The 25,250-nt window shown below is 38.6% G+C and overlaps 1 protein-coding gene across 2 annotated transcripts in view; it reads left to right on the forward strand.

Annotated features, from left to right (window-relative positions):
- MSRA (methionine sulfoxide reductase A) overlaps window positions 1-25,250 on the forward strand; it is a 382,386-nt gene that overhangs the window by 178,757 nt on the left and 178,379 nt on the right. For both annotated transcript variants that reach the window (XM_047762787.1, XM_047762785.1), the window contains one exon: window positions 12,239-12,358. In XM_047762787.1, the coding sequence (XP_047618743.1) occupies window positions 12,239-12,358 (120 nt within the window). The remainder of the gene's footprint in view (window positions 1-12,238; window positions 12,359-25,250) is intronic.

Genomic DNA, 25,250 nt, shown 5'->3' on the forward strand with positions numbered 1-25,250 from the left:
TGGGGGGAAGAATAGATCATTTAATAAATAATAATTTATTTTGGATACTTAGTTATCTATATAGATAAAAGTTAAATTGAATTCCTACATCATACTCTACACAACAAATTATTTTCAAGTGGATTAGCAACCAAAAATGAAGGTCAAAACTTTAGGATATTAGCTTTCAGTGCATAGGAGTTCTTATGCATTATAGACGAACAACACAAGTTCTAAAAGAAAATATAGAGAAATTTAACCACAATTAAAATTTAAAATATCTGTTTGACAATAGGCATCATAAATGAAGTTTTGTAAAAGGCCAATCAGATACAAGATGGTATCTACAAACATAAAACTGACAAAAATATTAAAATTCTGAAAAATAAAAAACTAACAAATTAGTAAGAAAATGTAATAACCTAATAGAAAAATGGACAAAAGCAATTTACAAAAGATCAAACATGAATGGTCAATATACAGTATGAAAAGATGCTTAGCCTTACTGGTAATCTGCAAGGCCCAAGAGAGATCTCCTACACTGCTTGTGGGTCAGTTCCACCTGGCAGGCTCTTTCAGCCTGCCTGCCCTGGACATAAGTAGCCTATAGTACCTAGGCAAGAGCTATAGCATATAATTCAATGGACTCTTGCTGGAGCACCTGATGAATCTGTACCCTTTTGAGGCCCAGGACCTCTAACTGTACAGAGCCAAGAGTTGTGGGACAAGAAGTCCCCTAGTGGGTCATTAGGAATAATGGCATGTGGAGCCAATTCTATTTCCACCTCTTTTTTCCTAATACATGTACTCTTCTTTTGCTGGACACAGTTACTTTGGTGTCACTGGTTCAGTGCATATTTAGTGTTCTGAAAGATAACAGTGTATCCTCAAAGAGAACTGTGTCTGAACTGGTGCTGCAGCTGTACCTCTGGGCTATTCCAGTGCTTTATCAGAATGGCAGCTTCTGGATGGTGTGGTATATAATAAAATAGGTGGAAACTGTCGCCATGGGTGTGTTGCTGCATCTTTTGTGCTGAAAATTGGGTCTCCTGGTCTGACACAGTGTTATATGGAACAGTAGCTGAGATTTTGAGGGCAGGAAAATGAAAACCATACTTGGGATATGCATGTTACTGTGAGAACAAACCACTGGTCCTTTCAGCATGGAAAGAATACAAGATTTCCCTCTTGCCACCTGGTGATTTGTTGTTCCCCTTTAGAAATGGTGCTGTATCAGATACTTTGGGATGATTTCTTTTAAGACAAGCTGGACATTTTGTCATGGTAATCGTGGATAAAACTTGGTAAGCGGGAGTCCATAGTAGGCCCCCCGTTGAGTCCATTTCTGCCACTGTGGCCACTTTGTTCCTGTGCCCTTCTTGCTGGTACTGCTATGGCCAGTGAAACAGCCTGACTTATGTCCACTGGCCAGGTTACTTTCATCTTTGTTGTTTAGTACCTCTTTCTTGGTGGATGCCCTCTGGCTGGCATTAAATGTGATGAAAATATCTTTATATCACGTACTCCACATACTTGTTCATCCACATGCTTCTACCTCAGATTTCCTTGTTCCTGATTTTTCAGTCTTTTTTCTTTCTGGATTATTGCTAGCCAGTAAGCAATTTGCTATTGTGTTTGAATTCATAGATGTTCTAAAGTTGGATACTTTCCTTCCACATGAAGTAGGTACCATGTGTACTGTTTGAAGGCCACCAGTTGGGAGGTTTTTCCTTTACTGCTGTCTTTGATGGCCAGTCCTGAGTGAGACCACAGTGTGGCTTCTATGTATTTTTGGCTTGCACCTGTACATAGTAAGCCAACCATTTATAAATCAAAATCCTGCCTTTTGCTTGTTTTTCAGCTGGTTGTATACCAATCCCCATATATCCATAAGGGTGACTGAGGGAGTGGTGTTGGTGCACTCTGGATGCTGTGGGAGTCTGGCTACCTATTCGCATAAGACTGGTCATGCTAATTTTAGATTCCAGATGTACAGCTTCTATCTTGTGGTAGGTCATTGTTGCACTCTTTTGACATTATGATTTGATGAGTCTGATAAGACTTAGAATTTGATGGTCAATTTCAGCTACATGATCTCATGGCTGGGCACTCTGCAATAAGCATCGCTATGTCCAGGTCATGGTATTTAAGTACCATTTCTTATTTAAAGAAACAGACTTCTTGGAGAAATGTCTGATTACAGATCTAGGGTAGGAAATATACAAGTCTGAAACATCTTGTCATACCAGATAGCAAGGAAGCAATAAGAGACCATTAAGAATTTTTCAAGGATGGAGTTCCCGTTGTGGCGCAGTGGTTCACAAATCCGACTAGGAACCATGAGGTTGTGGGTTCAATTCCTGGCCTTGCTCAGTGGGTTAAGGATCCGGCATTGCTGTGAGCTGTGGTGTAGGTTGCAAATGCAGCTTGGATCCCGAGTTGCTGTGGCTCTGGCATAGGCCAGTGGCTACAGCTCCGATTGGACCCCAAGCCTGGGAACCTCCATATGCTGTGGGAGCAGCTCAAGAAAAGGCAAAAAGACAAAAACAAACAAACAAAAAAAAAAAACAAAGGGAGACAGATTGTCAGGAGACAATTTGAAGAGGCTGTCCTTGGCCAAAGATATGACAGGTAGAGCTTACATGAGTGGGGGTAAAACATATAAAATAAAATAAATGTGTCTATAATGATATTTTAAAAGTCATTTGATCAACCTTGGAGTGGGTAAGTTTATCATCTTGAAGGCTTCTAAATAAATAGACATCATTCAGTATTTGTCTTCCATTTCCCTTTTATCAACTGGACCACTGAGTATCAAAATAATATTTGAGGGAAACTTTTCATTATAAAGGCATTTCAAGTAAGGAATTTGAAAAAGAAGTGATAGAATTGAAGATCGCCATTTTTCAACTGACAAGGAATTAACACATGTAAGTGTTGAGCATCAGTGGATGCTAACATCACAAAAAAAGAGAAAATAAGATATTATGCACTTTCTGATAAAAGAACATAGAAACCTATTTGTAAAGATTGGAAAAGGTGTTTTCTCCTTCAAATGCATAGACAGCAGTGCAAGGGTAATACATCATGAAGAACCGGGCACATTTGACACCACCAAAGGAAACTAAAACAGCTCCAGCTGCAAAGAAATGGAGATCTACAATTTGTTGACAAAGAATTTAAAATAATCTTTAAAGAATTAAATGCAAGAGAACGCAGACAACCAAACAAAATCAAGAAAATAATGCACGAACAAAGTGAAAGTTTACGAAGAAATAAAACCATCAAAAGAACTAAACAAATCTTGGAGCTTAAGATTATGACAACAGTACTAGGAAATTCAGTAGAGAACTTCAGCAACTTCTTCATGTAAAAGAAAGAATCAGCAAACTCAAAGAGAAATCATTTGAAATTAGAGGAACAAAAATAAAAAAGAAGAAAGCTTATGTGAATTATGCGATACCCTCAAGTGAATGAAAATTCTAATCATGAGATTTCCAGAAGGAAGAATAGAGAGAAAGGAGCAGAAAGATTATTTAAAGAAATAATAGCTGATAACTTCCCAAATTTTGGGAGTGACAATGACATCCAAGGAAGTCCAAAGGATCCCAAGCAGGATCAACCTAAAGAAAATTACCCTGAGACACATTATAATTAAAATGTTAAAAGTTGAAGACAAGGATAGAATTTTGAAAACAGCAAGAGGAAAATGACTTGTTATGTACAAGGGAACCTCTATGATATCTGTGGATTTCTCTGCAGAAACCTATCATACCAAAAGTCAGTGGGATGATATATTCAATGTGCTAGAAGGAAAAACTGCCAAGTAAGACTATTATACCAAGCAAAACTGTCCTTTAGAAATAAAGAAGAGTTAAAAAACATTCTCAGGAAAATGAAAGCCATAGAAATTCATCATCTATAGATGCCTTACAAGAAATCTTAAGAGAGTTCTTCAAGTTGAAATGAAAGGATGCTAAGTAACAATACAAATAAAAGCATAAAACTTATTGGTAAAGGTAGAAATGCAGCTGAATGCAGAATACCTTAATTCTATAATGGAGGTGTGTAAATCACTTTCACTCTAGTATAAAACAACTTTAGGTAATATTAAAACAACTGTTGCTATAGTAACTTATTAACAGATGAACAATATAAAAAGATGTAAACTGTGACATCAATAGCAGAAAATGTGTGGGAAGGTGAAGTGAAAGTATAGAGTTTTTGTGTATAATTGAAGGCAGGTTATTCTCAGCTTAAAATAGACTGTTATAGGTTTTTTTTTTTTTTTTGACTGCACTCATGGCATGTAGAAGTTCTCAGGGCCAGGGATCAAACCTGCACCACAGCAGTAAGTTGGGCCATGCAGTGATAATGCTGGATCCTTAACTTGCTGCACCACAAGGAAACTGTTGTTATATCAAAGATGTTTAATGTAAGCCTTATGGTAACCAATAAGAAAAAAAAAATCTGTAGTAGTCACACAGAGGATAAAAGTATTAAAGCATACCATTACAAAAGACAAATTATAAAGGTATGTAGTAAGAAAGGAAAGGAATAAAGGAACTAAAAAAGCAAAAAGCCAATCAGAAAATAATGAACAAAATGGCAATATTAAGTTTTTGCCTATCAGTAATTACTTTAAACATAAATGAACTAAATTTTCAAAAACACAAAGTGACTGAGTAGATTAAAAAAAAAAACAAGATTCAATGGTATCTGCCTACAAGAGACTCATATTAGCTTTAAATACACACACTTATGTAGAAAGCTAAGGAATGGAAAAATATATTCTATGCAAATGATAACCAAAAGATAGCAGAAGTGACTATACTTGGATAAAACAGACTTTCATTCAGAATTGGCCGCAAGAGACAAAGATGGTCACTATATAGTTACGAAGGGATTATTTCAAGAGGATATAACAAAAAAACGTATATCCAATATTGGAACATCTAAATATTTAAAGCAAATTTAACAGAACTGAAAGGAGAAATAAGGTAAGATAGCAATAAAGTAATAGTAGGAGACTTCAGTACCCCTGGTTTAACATTTAGTAGATCATCCAGACAGAAACTTAGTAAGGAAACAGTAAATCTGAATAACACTACAAACTAAATATACCTGAAAGACATACACAGAATATGCCATCCAATAGCACCATAATACAAATTCTTTGCAAGCACACATGGAACATTCTCCAGGCTAGATCATATGTTGGGCCACAAAGCAAGCCTTGACAAATTTAAGACAACTGAAAGCATATGTAATATCTTTTCCAAACACAATAGTATGAAAGTAGAAATAAATAACAGGAGGAAAACTGAAAAATTCAAAAGTATGTGAAAATGAAGTGATACACTGCTGAGTTAAAGAAGAAATCAAAAGGGGAATCAAGAAAGTATTTTAAGACAAATGAAAATAAAAGCACAAATACCAAAACTTATAGGATGCAGTCAAAAAAATTCCAAGTGGGAAGTTTGTAGTGATAAATGTCAACATTAAGGAAAAATAAAGATCTCAAATAAACATCCTTACTTTACACCTTAATAATTTAGACAAAAAACAAACTAAGCCCAAAGTTATCAGAATGAAGGAAATAATAAAGATCAGAGTAGAAATAAGTGAAATTGAGACTAGAAAGACAACAGAAAAAAATCAATGAAACTAAGAGTTAGTTTTTTGAAAAAGATAAAACTGGCAAACCTTTAGCTAGACTAACCAAGAATAAAGGAGAGAGGGCTCAAATAGACAAAATTATAGATGAAAGAGGAAACATTACATCTGATACCAGAGAAATACAAAAGATAATAAAATACTGCTTTGAAAAATTATACACCAACAAATTGGATAACCTTGAAAAAATGGATAAATGCCTAGAAACATACAACCTACCAAAAACGAATCATGAAGAAATAGAAAATCTGAACAAACTAATAATAATTAAGGAGATTGAGATTGTAATAAAAAAAAGTCCCCCTCAAAAAGACCCAAGACCAGATGGCTTCACTGGCAAATTCTACCAAACATTTAAATAACAAGAAACACAAATCCTTCTCAAACTCTTCCTAAAAACTGGAGAGAAGGGAACATTCCCAAACTAATTTTATGAGGCGAGCATTACCCTGATACCACAGCCAGATAAAGATGCTACAAGAGAAGGAAACTGTAGGCCAGTATCACTCAATAATATAGATGTAAAAATTCTCAACAAAGTATTAGCAAACCAAATTTAACAGCATATTAGAAGAATCATACACCATGATCAAGCCGGATTTCTCTCTCAGTGCAAGATGGGGCAACAAATGCAAATAGGTAAATGCAGTACACCACATTAAATAAAAATATTTGCAAACCATATTTATCAGATAAGGAGTTAACATCCAAAATGTATTAAGGCACTCATACAATTCAACGCCTGGACTAACCCCAGGCAATCTGATTAAAAATGGATGGAGGACCTGAGTAGACATTTTTCTAAAGAAGACATACAAATGACCAACAAGTACACGAAAAGATACTCAACATCACTAATCATTAGGGAAATGCAAATCAAACCCACAATGAAATGTCACTTCACATGTTAGAATGGCTATTGCCAAAAAGACAAAAAGTAACAATGGTTGGCAGGGATGTGGAGAAAGGGGCACCCTAGTGCATTGTTGGCAGGAATGTAAATTGATACAGCTACTATGGAAAACAGTATGGCGATTCATCAAAAATTAGAACTACCATATAATCAGGCAATCCCACTTCTGGGTATATATCCAAAGGAAATAAAATCATTATCTTGAAGAGATATCTCCAGTCCCATGTTCATTCCAGCATTGTTCACCATTGATCACCACAGCCAGGAGATGGAAATAATCTAAGTGGCTATCAGTAGATTTATGGATAAAGATGGTGTGCTATTGATATATTAATGTATTTATATATTTGTACATTATATGTATATATATATATACATATACACACACACACACACACACACACACACTCATACACACACACGTAACATTATTCAACCATAAAAAACAAAGGAATTTTGCCTTTTGTGACAACATGGATGGACCTTTAGGGCATTATCCCGAGTGAAATGTCAGAAAAAGACAAATGCTGTATAATTTTATTTCTATTGAAATACAAAAAAAAAAAGAGCTAAATTCATAGAATCAGAGTAGAGTGGTGGTTTCTAGGGGTTGAGGATGGGGAAAATGAGGAAGTACTGGTCAAAGGGTCCAAACTTCCAATTATAAATAAGTTCTGGGAATCTACTTTTCATGATGGTGAGTATAGTTAATAATACTGTACTTTATAATTGAAAGTTGCTAAGATAGTAGATTTTAAATGTTCTCACTGTAGGAGTTTCCATTGTGGCTCAGTGGTTAACGAACCTTACTAGTATCCGTGAGGATGCAGGTTCGATCCCTGGCCTTACTCAGTGAGTTAAGTATCCGGCATTGCCTTGAGCTGTGGAGTAGGTCGTAGACACGGCTCAGATCACACATGGCTGTGGCCATGGTGTAGGCTGGCAGCTACAGCTCTCATTCGGTCCCTAGCCTGGGAACCTCCATATACCACAGGTGTGGCCCTAAAAAGACAAAAGACAAAAAACTAAAATAAAATTAAAATGTTCCCGCTACAAAAAAATGTGATGGATGTGTTCACCAACCTATTTGTTGTAATTATTTCACAGTATGTATGTATGTCAAATATATTATAACCCTTATACCTTAAACTTACATGATATCATAATGTCAATTATATATCAATAAACCTGGAAAAAATAAGTTAAAAAATAACATATTACCATTTATAGCTTCGCCAAAGGATGAAATCTAAGTCTGATTGTGCCTCTGGATCCAGCAGCACATTTGCAGGAAATATTGAAGACAGAGGAACAAGTTGAATTGCACCATGATAATGCAGTTGGCAAAATCCATACTGTGCTAAATTCTGCAGGTCAAATAGCTCATATTTTCTTTAATAGATAAGTAAAAAGAAAAAGAATGGAGAGGGAACCTATCACTTGAAAAAATTTTAAAGACATGAAATTTTTAAAAACAAGCAAGACCAAACTAGTATCAGGATGGATATCTTGAGTGATAAAAATATAATGAAACAAGGAAGGGAATACTTTAAAAGTCAGACAGTGGTTAGTTTTAGCGGGAGGAAGGGGTTATGTTTGGGATGTGATACACAGAAGGATTTCTAAGGTGGGTGGCAAATCCTAAATCTTGACCTGGGTGATGGTTACTAGAATTTTCATGCAATAATAATGCATTGGGTAATGTGGCCTTACTGTTTTACTTTATAAATAAGAGGTTAAAAATAGAAACTCTTTAAAATAAAATAGCACATACTACATATTCTTTGATGATATTCATGTTATTTACTAGACTACTGTAAATTCCAAGAAATTCTACCATAAACAGCCCTTTCTTTGTTTAAACACACACACACTCACACACTCCCTCTCTCTGTCTCCCTCTCTCTCTCTCTTGCTCTCTGACTCTGTCTCTCTCTCACTCAAAGCCAAATAATAGAATGCTGCTTAAGTTATACTGGAAATCACTGGCTAAAACACCAGATTGCTTCAAGGGGGAGTTTTATTCTTATAGCAACTCCTAGCCTAAGTTAAGTACTTTTCTAAAAATTTTGACATTGATCACATAGCAGGCCCCTGAGGTGTTATTTCAGCCATATATGGTCCCCATTGGAGACCTTTGCCCAGCTGGAGCTGGTTCATTCTCCCTGCTATCAGGGGTCTTTTCTTGATCTCTATTAATCATAAGAGAGGATTAAATATCTCTCTACTTGCAGCAAATTTTTGTTTGGTCATTTTACATTTTACAATCTGCGTCATGAGGATGTAGTGAAGACGTAGAGGATACAGATTCTGGGGCCATCTGTGTGGAGCTGTGGACCATGGTCAGGGTAGGCTGGCTGCTAAAATAGCCCTTTATGTAGTGTGTGCATAGAATCCTGAAAGTGCGTGGTACTCTTTGCTACCATCACTGTTAGTCACTGTGAGATATAGAAATATTTTATTCAGTGAACCCTGTAGACTTATGAACTTTAGGCGCTAAGGTGCCTTGGCACACTGCATAGCTCCTGGATGCCTTTGTGGCCTTTTCTGTTCAGGAATGCTGCCCAGCTCCTTTTTTAAACCTGTCGTTCTTCAGAGATTCCCTGTCATCTTTCCTGTGATAGCTAATTTCATGTGTCAGCTTGACCTAGTTAAGGGATGCCCAGGTAGCTGGTAAAAGAATCATTTCTGGATGTGTCTGTGAGGGTGTTTTTGGAAGAGATTAGCATTTGAATTCATAGACTGAGTAAAGCTCACCCTCACCAGTGCAGGTGGGCACCAGCCAGTCCACTGAGGGACTGGATAGAACAGAATGGCAGAGGGAGAGTGAATTCACTTTCTGTTTGAGCTGGGACACCCACCTCCTCCTGCCCTTGCCCATCAGTGCTCCTTGTTATCAGGCCTTCAGAGTAGACTGGGATTCACATCATTGGCTCCCCTGTCTCTCAGACTTTCAGGTTTGGACTAGAATTATAGTACTGCCTTTCCTGGGTCTCCAGCTTGCAGACTGTAGATCATTGGACTTCTCAGCCTTCATAATTGTGGGAGCCAATTCCTCATAATAAATCTTTCTCTATAAACCTGCATAAATCCTGTTTTTTTTTTTTTTTTTCTTCCTCTGGAGAACCCTGACTTATATAATTCCCTCACCCCAGGAAAGGAGTGAAGTAAACTTAAGAGTGAATTCTTGTTCCAGAGACTTGAGGTAGTTAATTTTTATAAATATTCAGTAAGGAGTTTCTGTTGTGGCTCAGCAGGTTAAGGATCTGACATTGTCTCTGTGAAGATGCAGGTTTGCCTTGCTCAATGGGTTAAGGATCCGGTGTTGCCACAGCTGTGGTGCAGGTCACAGATGCAGCTCAGAGCTGGTGTTGCTGTGGCTGTGGCGCAATCCTGCAGCTGCAGCTCCAATTTGACCTCTGGCCTGGGAACTTCCATATGCTGCAGGTGCCACTGTAAAAAGAAAAAGAAAAAAATTCAGTAAAATTTAATTATATTTGCTAGCAGCAAACAATTCACTTGTAAATAGGAAAAATGGTATTTAGCTGTCTATCTCAAACAATGCATTTACTTATATTTTTCTTTGAATTTTTGCTTTCCTTTGTAAAAAAGTACTTTTTTGTTTTCTTTTTGTTTGTTTGCTTTTTGTTGTTGTTTTGGCTGCACCTGCGGTATATGGGAGTTCCCAGACCAGGGATTGAATCCGGGCCACAGCTGCAACCCATGCCGCAGCAGTGCCAGTGCCAGGTCCTTAACCCACTGCGCCACAGCAGGAACGCCTGCATTTTTTGTTTTTAGAGTAATATGAACCTATTACGTAAAAACCTGAAAAATGAAAAAAGTATTTGTATATTCTTACCACTGTGGTACAATCATGATTATGGTTTTATATATTCCTTCTAGTCTATTGTTGTATGAATATTTTCTCATAGTTGCAATAAAACTGTGCATATAATTGTGTTTTTCCCTTTTAAATTTAGCCTTAGGTAATTATGATATAATTATATACATATTTCCATATTGCATTGTTAACACAACAGTAATTTTTATACTGCATTAAATTTCATCATTTGGTTCTGTCATATTTTTTAACTGTTAACCTATTTTTGGTTAGTATGCATCCCATCACATCTGAGCAAATATCTTTTTGTAGAATATATAACATGATGCACATTTCTTTTTGGTTGTTCTTGCTCTGAATTTTTAACATGGAATATTAACAAGTGTCAAGAATTTCAGTAAACTTCTAATTTTTCCTTTAGCTTTGTCATCAAATCTAGCAACTCTAGTGATTCTTGAAGTAGATGGCATGTATTAATTTGCCAACTGTTGTTCTACCCAAGATCCTAATTATATATGACTTAATAATAAAGCCATATAAAACTTGAGTGAGGTAGTAATCTTTTTACATCTAGAAACTGTCCACAGACTAGCAGTTGTGGACAGTTTAGAAAATCATAGTAGAAAATAAAGTTTCTTTATTTGGAGCCCAGGAAATGTAATGTAGCATTTGAGGTGTGTGTGAGAGCATGTGCATTCTTGGGAGCTAGGCCTTAGTTTTTGAAATACAGTCAAAAGAATCAAATAACTGGTATGAGCACAATGTTTGTTAGTTGAATGAAATGCTATTTTTGTGAATTTCTTTATTTGCTGTTCCCCTTTTCCCTGCCTTCCCCTGTCTCTTTCTCTATCTAGCTTTTTCTTTCTTTCTTTTTTTTTTTTTTTTTGCCATGCCCGTAGCATGTGGAAGATCCTGGGCCAGGAATTGAACCCAAACCACGGCTGTGACAAGGCTGAATCTTAAGCTGCTAGGTCACCAGGAAACCCTTCTTATTCATTATATTCAGTCATTGAATTCAGAAAAATGTTTTTTTGGTGAGCAGTGATATATCATGTGAAAGTTTCTAATGACTTTAAAAAATTCTTACACTGAACACATATGTGAACTTGTTAATCAAATACCGGGTCAGTCTTCTTTGATTTGGGGACATTTTCCCATTTAAATCAGCAATTTAGTGTTACATTTCTTTGTTAGAATTTTTTAAGAAAGCATGACATTAAATAAATAAATTTCTACTATTCCTACAACTTTTTAAAATGATTCAATGATTTTTATTACATTTATAGTTGTGCAATGATCATCACAACCGAATTTTGTAGCATTTCCATCCCAAACCCCCACCCCCGCAACCTGTCTCCTTTGGAAACCATAAGTGTTTCAAAGTCTGTGAGTCAGTTTCTGTTCTGCAAAGAAGTTCATTGTGTTCTTTTTTTAGATTCCGAATGTAAGTGATAGCATATGATGTTGGTGTCTCACTGTCTGACTAACTTCACTGTTTTGATATGTCCATAATGAACTGAGTGTGGAAATCCTTCATCAAATGCAGTTATCTTTTTGCTGTGTTATTTCAAAAGGTATAGCTTTACTGAGTCCATTAAAATTTGAGCCTTTCTAAGTTTCTGCACAATTAAAGCAGATGCATTCTGTGAAAATAACCTTAAAATTCTTTTTAGATGTTAGAAACGCTACTTCTTTAAAAGATAAAATCTTAGTCACTTTTGATTACCAAATGACAGGAACGATCGCTTTTCTGGTTAAACAAGGCTTCTGATATGCAATGACCACCTTGGTTTTTTATGTAGGACTAATGAGTTTCATGTTTTTCTTAGGCATGGGCTGTTTCTGGGGAGCTGAAAGGAAATTCTGGACCCTGAAAGGAGTATATTCAACTCAAGCTGGTTATGCAGGGGGCCACACTCCCAATCCTACCTATAAAGAAGTCTGCTCAGGTAGGAAGAATTTGCTCCCTCATATAAGGAACAAAGATGGACTTGTCCCTGCTGACAGGTGACAGGATCTTTAAAGTAGAAATAAAATTTTTTTGTGTTTCCTCAGTTTTCTCTTGACCATTTCTATAAATGCATTCTCTGGCCTTTCAATTTATATTTTTAGAAGATAATAGACTTCCTATGGAATGTGTCATTTAGCTTTTGTTGCAGAACAATCATCTCAAAACTTAATTGCTAAAACAATCATTTGATACCATATGATTGTGGCGGTCAGTAGTTTAGACTGAGCTTAGCTTCGTGGGGTCTTCTGCTGGTTTCATCTAAATTCATTCATGTGACTCCAGTTAGCTGAGGGGTTGCCTAAGGGCTAGGTGGTCTTTGGTGGCTTTGTTCATACATCTGGCAGTCGCTGCTGGCTGTCACTTCCTCTTGCCTGGGGTCATGGCGAGGATGGCCTTTGTCTTTAGCACACTGGCCTGGGCAAATTCATGTAGTGGTGGATGCCAAGATAGGAGCCCTGAGAGAGGACAAGCACCCTTCTGCTAGCACCATTCAAGTCTGGGTCACAGGCCAAAGTAGGTCACGTGGTCTAGCCCAGAGTCTGTGTGGGAGGGATTACGCAAAAGCAGGTGTACAGGGAGATGTGAAGAAATTGGGACCATCACTGCAACTCTCTATCGCCTGGGACAGATATATGTCATGTACCAGGCTTTGAGGGGAAAACATTAAAAATCAGGCTATCACGAAGGGATTGGCAAACTAAGTTCTGCTTGCTGCTTGTTTGAAGCATAGCCATGACTGTTTATTTATGTTATCTGTGAATGCCTTCACCACGGCAGAGTTGAGTGGATGCAACAGAGACTACATGACCTGTGAAACCTCAAATATTTATAATCTGGCCCTTTACAGAAAAGTGTTCACTGACCAGGACAGGCAGACACATCTGTGGCAAATTCTAGCTCGAATGCCAGATGATATCACTGGAATTGTTTTGTTTTTTGTTTCTGGCGCTTCAAGGATTGCCTTTACCTTCTGCTAGCTCCAAGAGCATTTAAATCACCTTCTTTTTCTCTTTTAAAGACTTTTTAAAATTTTTTAAATAAAAATGGTGCGTATTTAAGGTGTACAACATGATGCTTTGATACGCATAGTGAAATGATTACTTACAGTCAAACTAATTAACATACCCATCTCCTCACTTTTTTTTTGTGATGAGAGCACCTTTGATCTACGTTCTTAGCAAATTCCAAGTATATAATACGTTATTATTAAGTACGGCTACCATGCTGTATTATATCTCTAGAACTAATTCATCTTATGTAAATGAAAGTTTGTCCCCTTTGACCAACATCTCCTCATTTCCCTGGAAACCGGCATTCTCCTCTCTGCTTCTGTGAGTTCGATTTTTTTAGATTCCACATACAAGTGAAATCATGCATATTTTTTTCTGTGTCTAGCTTATTTCACTTAGCATAGTTTCCTACAGGTTTATCCATGTTGCTGCAAATGGCAGGATTTCCTTCATTTTTTAGGCTGAATAATATTCCTTTGTAGATATGCCACATCTTCTTTATCCCTTCATCGATGGACACTTAGGTTGTTTCCATGTCTTGGCCTTCGTGAATAATGCTACAGTGAACATGAGAGCGCAAACATCCCTTTAAGATACAGATTTTTGGAGGGTATATAAACCCAGAAGAGAGATTGTTGGATCTGTTTTTAATTTTTTGAGGCACATCCATACTATAAAACACATTTTTAAAATAGATTTTATTGGAGCATAGTCAACTTACAAAGATGGGTTAGGTTCAGGTGTATAGCAAAGTGTATTAGCTATACATGTTCATACATCCATTCCTTTTCAGATTCTTTTCCCATATAGGTTATTAACGCAGTCTTAAGTAGATTTCCTTATGCAATACAGTAGGTTCTTATTACCTGTCTATTTTATATATAGTAGTGTGTATATCAAAACATTTTTAAAAGAATATTTTATTCACTATCTTAAGAGTTCTTAATATAGAGAGTTTATCTAGATATATAGTCCACCATATTGACAGAAATGGCATTTTAAAAATATATAAAGAATTTTATTGTTTAAAAATCACGGTTTGTATTGGTGTTATTTGTGGAGGGTCCTCTCGTCTCTTTGAGGATGCTATGAGTGAAGGTGGGGGAGGAATCGCACTATGGGAGTTTGTTCAATAATGAGCATGTTGATTTGTTTGCTTCGATGTGAATTCTGATTTTGAAATGAAATTTGAACTGTGCAATGAAAATATCTTAAAATATACTTTTTTTTTTTTTTGCTTCTGGAGAAGAATCGAAATATTCTGATTGGTGTTGAGAATGTGAAATATCTAACAAATACTTCAATATGTTAATCTATTTTTTTCTTTACTTCTGTTTCAAAATTAAACAAATGCTTATGCAGAGCTATAAATAGAGAGATTCAGATGAACCCTGGAGATTGCCCAGGTGTATCCTCTTAAGTCTCAGGAATGGAGATGAATAGACTCCTTCCTATAATTGCAGACATGACTTAATAGCCTAAGAGAAAAGGTTGCTAAGAAAACCTCCAGGTATCTACTGCTTATGCTGTTACTCTCCACCAGCAAAATGTTAATCATCAATTAGAATATTGTGATTTCTTGTTTGCTCAGACTGTCTCCAATTCAACTCTTCATCTTAATAAGAACAGTATAGTTGGCTTTTGCTGAACTCCTACTATGTACTAGACACGTTTTTCATCTTTGCTTTTTTTCCATCTAATCTTCCAAACAGTTCCATGTAGTATCTCAGTTTCTGTCTTTCACAGAGGGAGTGTTGAGGCTCAGAGAGGATAAATAACTTAACCCAAATCCTATCTCTCGACTTCATTAACTCTCAGCTCAAAACGTATGCCATTGACCATGGTGTAAGTCACCCAACTGTCACCACGTCCCAGCCATTCTCCATTCATCTTTTCCTGCTACCCTCCTCCACACCTTCTCTTTCATATACTTTTGAATCTGTTGGTGTGCTTTGTCATGGTTATTGTAAAGAAAAATATTGAGCAGTTTTTTTTTGGGGGGGGTCTTTCTGATGTTTAGAAGGATAAAGTACTGAACCCTCTTAAGATACAGTTCTTGCAGACATCTGGTGCATTAGAGGCCTGTAGCAATGGTGAAATATAGAAACCACGAAGTTGGTAAAGAACTCTATTTGATGTGAACACTACCTGCTAGGTTAGCGGTGGCATCGGAAACTTGTTGTCATGGTAACTTGTTCCTGATTGGAAAAAGATAGTTGCAGGGTCTTATCCAGACAAAGAAGGATAGATGATTTCTTTCCCCAGGCTTTTTTTTGTTCTGATCATGAAAGAGAAAAGCAAAAAGGCAGAGAGAAACTGTGATAGAAAGGTCTCTCTGGCACAGAAGTGGTGGAGCCTTCAGATCCCTGGAAATAGCAGGGAAGGAGAACAAACAAGGTCCCTAGCTAGAGTAATTATGATAACCAGCTAATTAAAGATTTTTGACCGAGGAGAGGGATAGGGGAGACAGAGAGCAGGTTATACTGGTTGGGCCTCCCTGCTGGGGCCTCCGGTGCTCAAAGCCTTGTTGAACAAGTCAACTCTGGAGGAGTCTGCCTTGTAAGAAGGAAAAACCCAGGCTGTGCTAAGATGTGTAATAATTGCTGAGGTTTCCTGTGAGAGAAACACTAGTCTGTGTGCCAGTATTTGCATTAATTTTAAAACTGCTTACTCTCGTGTTTTCAATTAAGCTTGTAAAAACTTGGTCAGAATCAGGACTCTTTTGTAAAGGCCTTCATCCCTCCCTTCTTTCCTTCCAGAAAAGAAGCCTAAGGTCCTAGACATGTGCCACATTTCTTCCCTTATAGGGCAGGACCTCTGAGCCTAAGGTACCACTGAATTTCTTGGGGGGGAGGTGCCAGAATTATAGGGCTAGCACTCAGGAAGAGGTTCTCAAAACCACTAGACTAGCTTTATCACTCCCTTCTACTCCAGCCAGTCAGAGCTTGTGTCAGAGCTTCCATAAATATTGTCTAGGGGCACAGATGAGTGATCATAAGCCATAGAACCAGAATCATGGGCTGAAGTTGGTCATGCCTGCTTGTTAGTGGGTATGCACAACCTTAGGGGATAAATGAGCAAATGGGTGTGTATCTGAGTGTGAAAGCAGGTATGTATCCAGACAGGATGCATGTTAATGTCTGAATGATGTTTCTGTGTGGCTACTGATGGGCCAATGATGCTGAAACGTGAGCTGGGGTTGTGATTAGGCACGTAGAGAAGAGATATGGCTTCTAGTAACAGCCAGGAGAGGAGGTGACCCCCACAGTGACACTTGGATAGAGTTGACTCTGTCCCGTAAACAGAGTCATTAATGGCCCACCAGTGGGTCTTGTTACATGCTGGGTGATCTCTGTGAGACTTGAGCCTGACACATGTAGAAGACACAAAGGGAAAACAGTTCCTCAAACATTTGCAAAGTTGCCCTTTAGAGTGAAGTAGCAAGTTAGGCTGTAATGCATCAGAGCTGAGACAGGCACTCACTTAGAAGAGAACTTGGTTTCTGGGTTTTAGGACCTCAGAGTAACCTGATGGAGTGTCCTGACATATGTAAAAGGAAAAGAAGAGAATCTTAGCAGGGAGGCTGGTCAGCCAGGCCAGCCGGGGAAAGGGGTGGTCCTGCTGGTGCTCTGTGGATTGCTCTGTAAGGTTTGGCTGCTGCACAGACTCCCAGAGTCTGACACCATGACACTTAGATTCTGTCACTAACTCCTCTTGTTCTGATGCACAATCCATCCTTTGTCCTCCTGTGGAGATTATTTACAGGAAGACAATGAAAGACAAGGTCAGTCAGCCAGACAGTCCTAATTCTCATTTCAAGTTCAATTAAATGATGTTCTGAGATGTATATCTCAGTCTACTGTGAGTTTATTCTACACAGGTCATTCTTTCCATATTGAATTAACCTGGGGTTAAATTAAATGATAAACATGGAATTTGGCCTTCAAAGCTGAGAGTCAGAGGCCCGACTGCCATGAGTTTCCAAGGGCTGTGATGGCCTCCTTGCACTTCCCTGGAGACTCCCCATCCCTCACACTTGTCCATCATTTCATTTAAACCTGTTTAAAAAGGTGATCATCTTCCTATAATAAACACTTAAACTTCCTTTCCTCATATTCATCAGTTAACACAGAAGCTCACAGACTGAGAAACATGCATCTCCCAGATCTTTTAGGCCTGGACTCTGCATCCTCTGAGAGCTGCCCAAGACCAGCTGCTGCACCAAGAACACAGTCTCAGCTTGGAGGCTGCTGGCATTGCTCACAGCCACTATTTGGCAGCTATTTCCTATTGTCTCCAAGATCTGCCTCCAAGAGATGTGTTGAGAAGTTGTTTAAGTCTCAGTTGCCATCGTCCTGTTCCTAAAATGATTTCCAAGGAACCATTCATTCCTTTGGTGTTCCTTAACAGCTCAGTGTATGCCTGGCACTGGAGAACCCATAGAAACCTGGGATGGAACAGCCATGAGGAGACTAAATTTCTTGTAGGCTTTCTGGAATGAATTAAATTCACCATTTATTGGGACTGTACCGTATACAAGACGTTGTATTAGGTACTAGGGGAAGGTTGTACAGGATAGAAAGTTGAATAATGCTAGTTCCTGTCTTCCAGAATTCTTTCTCTCTAATCAAATGGAATCTTGATCTTTCATGTTTTTAAAGAGTTGTGCTGACCCTGGCTACATACACATACACACACACACACACACACTCACACACACCACATATTTGTTATGCAAACCAACTGATTAACTGGCATGCTCTTGCTTTACTACGTTGATTTTAGAAGTAATTGAGCTATTCAGTTTCTTGAATACCCTGATAGAGAATTATTCTTACATTTTATAATAACGACTACACAGATGAAAATATGAAAAGACATTCTGCAATGGATAAGCATTCTGGGTTAATTTCAGTGCATTAGCCTAATACACAAATAACCCCATTTCTGGCAAGAAAACCCAGGATGTTCATTCTTTTCGTATTTTGCTTACAGATGTTCAGAACAATTCCATGTTTATTAGTCTATTCAAAAGCTTTTAGAAATCTGCACAGCCAAGTGGCACCAAAACCAGAAGCATGAAAGGGACTGTGCAACTTTTTCTCAGAAGTGAGATTCATACAATCATGCAGAAAATCTGAGGCTCAGACGCTTTTCTTTATCAACAGAATACCCTGGCGGATTTTCATGCAGCATGTTTAGTAGAGGTCCTGAGCAGGAGCCTGGGCTTGGGAGGGGCAGAGAGTGGGAGGCTCGTGTCACTTTCTAATGGCATCCTAACCAAGGCCTTTTCACTCCCTGGACTCAGTTGCCTCTTATGTAAAATGGGGGCAGTGCAGCATTATGAAGTCAATAGAGTTGTGGTGAGGTTCTTATATGAAAAGAAAATTAGTTCATATTGGAAGTATCCTAAGAAATCCAGGACATACACTCCCTACCACTCTAGCCCTTGGGCATATTCAGGATAAAAGTATTGGGTCAGGAAGCATCACTGGGGGCTGGGGGTGGGGGGCGGGGGCAGGGAGGGGGCTGAGCACAGCCAACGTAACGTGTGCATGGCACAACAAATAAGGACCCAGGAGTTCCTGTTGTGGCACAGGGGAAACGAACCTGACTAGTATCCATGAGAGCCCAGGTTCGATCCCTGGCCTTGCTCAGTGGGTTAAGGATCTGTTATTGCTGTGAGCTGTGGTATAGGTTGCAGATGCAACTCGGACTCCAAGTTATGGTGACTGTGGCTGTGGCTGGCAGCTATAGCTCTGATTTGACCCCTAGCCTGGGAACTTACATATGCCACACCTATGGCTCTAAAAAGCAAAAAAAAAAAAACACAAAAAAACAAAAAAAACAAAACAAAACAAAAAACAAAAAACCACACAATAACAGCAACAAAACAAACAGAATCCCTTTTCTTCGTTTCCTCGTCCGTGTTCTTAGTAGGTCATATCCACACCCCTCTCCAAATGTAAACCCTTCTTTCCTCCATGCTTAAGAGCTCTAACAAAGTATTGAATAATTTCTCCATTAATATATATTAAAAAACCCCTCAAGATACTTTTTTTAGTTTGACTTAGTTTCTGAAGTGTTTGGGTGGATGTACATGTCTATGTATCTTGCATGAGATTAATGACCCCATTCTTTTTCTGAGTAGTGATGAGTTCTGTTATTAGCAGATTTTATCAAGCAATGTAAAACACTTTCTAAATTCCTTGCAGACTACATTAAATCTCTTTAGTGCATAGTAAGTCTTATTGTACTCTTTTCAATGTCAGTCAAGGTAAATTACTAAGTTATTGACATATCCCTGAAAATGCAAGAATTCTGGTGTTCAGTTCTTGCTATAAGTAATTTGATCACTTTTTGCTCCTCTTGTATTAGACTTAAAATTAACCTTGAACTTGTAGTAAGCAGGATGAAAATGCTTACCTCTCATAAACAACCAGGCAGAAAGTAAGCCTTGAGGTCAGAGGTCCTATGACTCCTATTTTAAGCCTTAGGATGAAAGACAGCTCCTCCACCCAACCTATCCATTTGGCCATTGAAGATGGATTAGTTCAGTGAATGGATCCATTACCTGAAAGGACAAAATATAGGTCATGAGTACCCTGCTGGTTTTGTTTATTTTCCAAGCCTCAATTACCACAAGGAAAAGTTTGGCTTTTTGACAAGGACACCTTTCTAAGAGGCTGACATCAGGAGTCCCGGGGCACAGGTCATGGGGAGGTCATGCCATTTCAGTTCTAGAAAGCTCTTAATCATTTTCTGGTCTAGTGGCTTTCAAAGTGGACACCAGGAAGATGCTGCAGGGGTTCCACCAATCATGAGGTGTTTTAACTAAATAACAAAGATTTGGAATTCCCTCTGTGGCTCAGTGGGTTAAGAACTCTCCTAGTATCCATGAGGACAAGGGTTTATCCCTGGCCTTGCTCAGTGGGTTAAGGATCCAGCATTGCCATGACCTATGATGCAGGTCGCAGATGTAGCTTGGATCTGGCATTGCTGTGGCTGAGGCTGTGGCTGGCAGCCATAGCTCTGATTTGACCCCTAGCCTGGGAACTTCTATATGCCATGAGTGTGCTCCTAAAAAGATGAAAGAAAGAAAGAAAGAAAGAAAGAAGAAAGAAAGAAAAGAAAGAAAGAAAGGAAGGAAGGAAGGAAGGAAGGAAGGAAGGAAGGAAGGAAGGAAGGACAAAAAACCAAAATAAATGAACATTTAAGTTGTTTACAAAACTCATTCACCCTTCTAACTATGTTACATATTGTGATCTTGACTTATATTTAAATTTTTAAAAATTCTTGAAAATGTTTGAAGACCACTGAGTCTACTTTCTTTTTCAGATAAAGAAACCGAGGCTGAGAGAGTGATTTGGGAGTTAGACTTGAGAAGAAGGGTTAAACATTTGTCTTCCTAGATCCTAAAAGACTAGAATCCTAAAAGGAAATTGCAGTCTGTGTCCATCATGCCCTTTTAAGTGAAGTTGGGGATCAAGGATTCAAAGTGGAGGTGGTTATTGAGTTTGAAATGTTAAGACTTCGGGAGATCAGTATTTGTCAATTAGGTCCTGGTTATTTCAGTTAAGCTGGATTTTTTTTATTTATTTATTACTAGACAGTTCCTATGTCTGCTAGACAGCAATCAGTGGTGTCTGTTACAGCCAGGGGCAGGGCTGAGGGTGTGATAGAAGAGCCTGCTGGAGCCTGTCTTGTTAGCCAGGGCTCTGGCATCTCTCATTTCCCTTGACCTTGGAACGAGAAAGAGAATCATTCAGTCAGTGTTGCTACCTTGCCCTCTTTCAAAGCTTCTGAAAATCTGGTTTCCACCTTGGGCTGTGGCCCCATGGGGCCTGCAGAGTAAGGAACAGTCTGCAAATTGATTTGTCCACCAAGCATATCCTGAAGATCTGAGTGACATCTTGCTCCCATCTACTTCTGATTTTCAGCCTGTACGGGAGATAACATTGTGATAAAGGAAAGACACATTGATGCAATATTACTGAACTCTTTTTTTTTTTTTAAGACTGCAATTCACTTTTATTTTTAAATGCAAAAAAGAGTGACATTTTAAATGTATGTCTATCACAATCCCACAATTTAGAAATAGATTGACAACATATATTTCTCTTAGATCTTTTCTTTTTTTTTATAATTTTTTTATTTTCCCACTGTGCAGCAAGGGGGTCAGGTTATCCTTACATGTATACATTACAATTACATTTTTTCCCCCACCCTTTCTTCTGTTGCAACATGAGTATCTAGACAAAGTTCTCAATGCTATTCAGCAGGATCTCCTTGTAAATTTATTCTAAGTTGTGTCTGATAAGCCCAAGCTCCCGATCCCTCCTACTCCCTCCCCCTCCCATCAGGCAGCCACAAGTCTCTTCTCCAAGTCCATGATTTTCTTTTCTGAGGAGATGTTCATTTGTGCTGGATATTAGATTCCAGTTATAAGTGATATTATATGGTATTTGTCTTTGTCTTTCTGGCTCATTTCACTCAGTATGAGAGTCTCTAGTTCCATCCATGTTGCTGCAAATGGCATTATGTCATTCTTTTTTATGGCTGAGTAGTATTCCATTGTGTATATATACCACATCTTCCTCATCCAATCATCTGTCGATGGACATTTGGGTTGTTTCCATGTCCTGGCTATTGTGAATAGTGCTGCAATGAACGTGCAGGTGCATGTGTCTCTTTTAAGTAGAGTTTTGTCCGGATAGATGCCCAAGAGTGGGATTGTGGGGTCATATGGAAGTTCTATGTATAGATTTCTAAGGTATCTCCAAACTGTTCTCCATAGTGGCTGTACCAGTTGACATTCCCACCAACAGTGCAGGAGGGTTCCCTTTTCTCCCTTTTCTCCACAGCCCCTCCGGCACTTGTTATTTGTGGATTTCTTAATGATGGCCATTCTGACTGGTGTGAGGTGGTATCTCATGGTAGTTTTGATTTGCATTTCTCTTATAACCAGCGATGTTGAGCATTTTTTCATGTGTTTGTTGGCCATCTGTATATCTTCCTTGGAGAAATGTCTATTCAGGTCTTTTGCCCATTTTCCCATTGATTGATTGGCTTTTTTTGCTGTTGGGTTGTATAAGTTGTTTATGTATTCTAGAGATTAAGCCCTTGTCGGTTGCATCATTTGAAACTATTTTCTCCCATTCTGTAAGTTGTCTTTTTGTTTTCTTTTTGGTTTCCTGTGCTGTGCAAAAGCTTTTCAGTTTGATTAGGTCCCATGGGTTTATTACTGAACTCTTTTGATCCTAATGATACATCCTTCATGCATGGACTCCAGAACCAGAACCTGTACTGGGGGCTCTTATGCAGAGGCTTGACAAACTCGCATGGTATTTCCTGCTCACACAGCCATGGGACCACCATGCTAACTTTGTCTAAAGTTCCCAAAGTTGAAACAAAATAGACACAGTTGCCCTTTGTTGGAGCGATTTCCAGTTTGTTAAAAGGATTCAGTCTAGCATTAGACATCCTAGAGGAGGAGGAGGAAGATATTCTTGTAGTTTCAAAGGGCTGAAAGCTGGCTGAGGCAGCAAAAGACCTCCCTCCTCAAGCGGTAAAGGACATGGCACGTCCTTCCTTCCTTCTTGGGTTTATTGACCAAAGACTTCCATATGTCAGTGTCTGTTTTTTGTCATTTAAGGAGAGGACTGTGGATTCTCTGAAAATATTGCATGTTCAGTATATTCTTCACATGTCCTTAATGTTTTCATTTTCTCCAGCTTGTTTGGCTGTTCCATCCCCTCTGTCCTTGAGCAGCTTCATTCACTGCTGAGAACAGGTGTGGTGGGCAAAGGTCATCAGACCAATAGACTTTAAGTAGTTTAATGTGTCAGTATTTCAGCATATCTGGTGGTAAAATTTGTGTAGGCCACTTAAATGGAAAATAAATTAAATGAAAATGAACAATAATAAAAGCATTCTTTATACACACCCATCACTGGAAATAGGTTATTCTTTCATTGTTTTGAGGTTTTATTTTCAAAGATTTAGGAGGAAGATGAAGAGGAATGTGCTATAGCTAGCAGTTCTTAAGACATAATTGCAAGAGCAATCGATGAATGTGCCCGCACTGATATTTTCAAATCACATATAATGGAGCCGTTATGTAATATGAGGAAGATAACCTTACAGGGGGGTTGACTTCTCTAGGAATTTTATGTGATACTCTGGGACTTAATTACTTCATAGTGACTGACAATTTTTAGAGCCTGAGAATGAGGTTTCTTTTTCTCTCTCTCTCTTTTTTTTTTTTTTTTTTGCCTAAGTTACATTAAAAATAAATATCTGGGCCAATTACTGCCCCATCCGCCAAGTTGAAACTGCAGCAAGAGGGACTTGTATGAAAACATGGGCACCTATCACGCGAGCAGATCACCTGGTAGGAAGGTAGCAGCTTCGGGAGAGGTCGCTGTTGGGTGCTGGCCTGTCTTGGATATGCTGGGGCCTCATCAGCATGCGCGAATCAGTCACGGGCCACTGAGTCCCCTCATCTGGGCCAGGCTTTGCTTAATAAATCCTGGCCTCTGATGCGTGGAATTGCGGAGTCTGTCAGGAGCGCCGAGGGACAGAGCTGATCTAAGCATCTTCAATCTGTGCACCTGGGAGCCAGCGTCCGGTCTCAGTGGCAAAGCTTTCTGAGGAGGATGCTTACCCACAATGAGGTCAGACTCTCTTATTTGTATTTGTCTCCCTCCTCTTCTGTTCTGTCATATTCTCTCCCCACTTCCCACTCCCCCTCCCCCTTCTCTCTTTTTCTTATTCTTTTCACTAGTTAAGGATGATTTTCTACCCCAGTACTGTTATTATTATAATAGTTCTAAAAATCACAAGAACTAGTGACTTAACTTAGTGCCCATCTAAGGTTTAGAACAATTTAGAACATAAAACTCTCAACAGGTATTATTGTAATAGTATTATATTAATTACTGGTTTATAAAATCTATGAAACATTTCTAGAGGCTGAGCTTTTTCACAGGGCTGTGAACTAAGCAGGGCAGTGTTGTCATTCTGGCTTACAAAGATAGAAAGCCCTCCAGAGCAGAAAGTTGCTCTGAGTGTCACAGGCTAGTTAGAGATCCTGACTGTCTCTTTTGATGGTATTTCTTTTGTTTTTTTATTTAAACTTTTTTATTTTTTGCTTTTTTTTTAGGGTCCCACCTGTCGCATATAGAAGGCTAGGGGTCAAATTGGAGCTGCAGCTGCCGGCCTATGCCACAGCCACCACAATGCCGGATCCTTAATCCACTGAGCAAGGCCAGGGATCAAACCTGCATCCTCAGAGATACTATTCGGGTTTGTAACCCACTGAGCCACAATAGGAACTCCTCTTCTGATGGTATTTCTTTTGAGGAAAACAGGGTTCGTATTTCAGACTGTTTCTTTCTAAGCTTTTTCTTTATCCATTTATAATAAATGCCTTTTTACATGCCTTTGTTGAGCATTTTAGGATACTTTTTTTTTTTTTTTGGTCCTTTTAGGGCCGCATCCATGGCATATGGAAGTTCCCAGGCTAGAGGTCTAATCGGATATGTAGCCACCAGCCTATGCCACAGCTACAGTGATGCCAGATCTGAGCCGCGTCTGCGACCTACACCACAGCTCATGGCAAAGCCAGATTCTTAACCCACTGAGCGAGGCCAGGGATTGAACCCACAGCCTCATGGTTCCTAGTTGGATTTGTTTCCACTGCACTATGTTGAGAACTTGAAGACACTTTTTTTAAATTTTTTTTTTACTGTTTTTTTTTTTAATTTCCCTAATACATTATTTTTTTTCTACTGTACAGCATGGTGACCCAGTTACACA

This window comes from Phacochoerus africanus, chromosome 15, assembly GCF_016906955.1.
Source record: "Phacochoerus africanus isolate WHEZ1 chromosome 15, ROS_Pafr_v1, whole genome shotgun sequence".
Classification (NCBI taxonomy): Eukaryota; Metazoa; Chordata; class Mammalia; order Artiodactyla; family Suidae; genus Phacochoerus; species Phacochoerus africanus.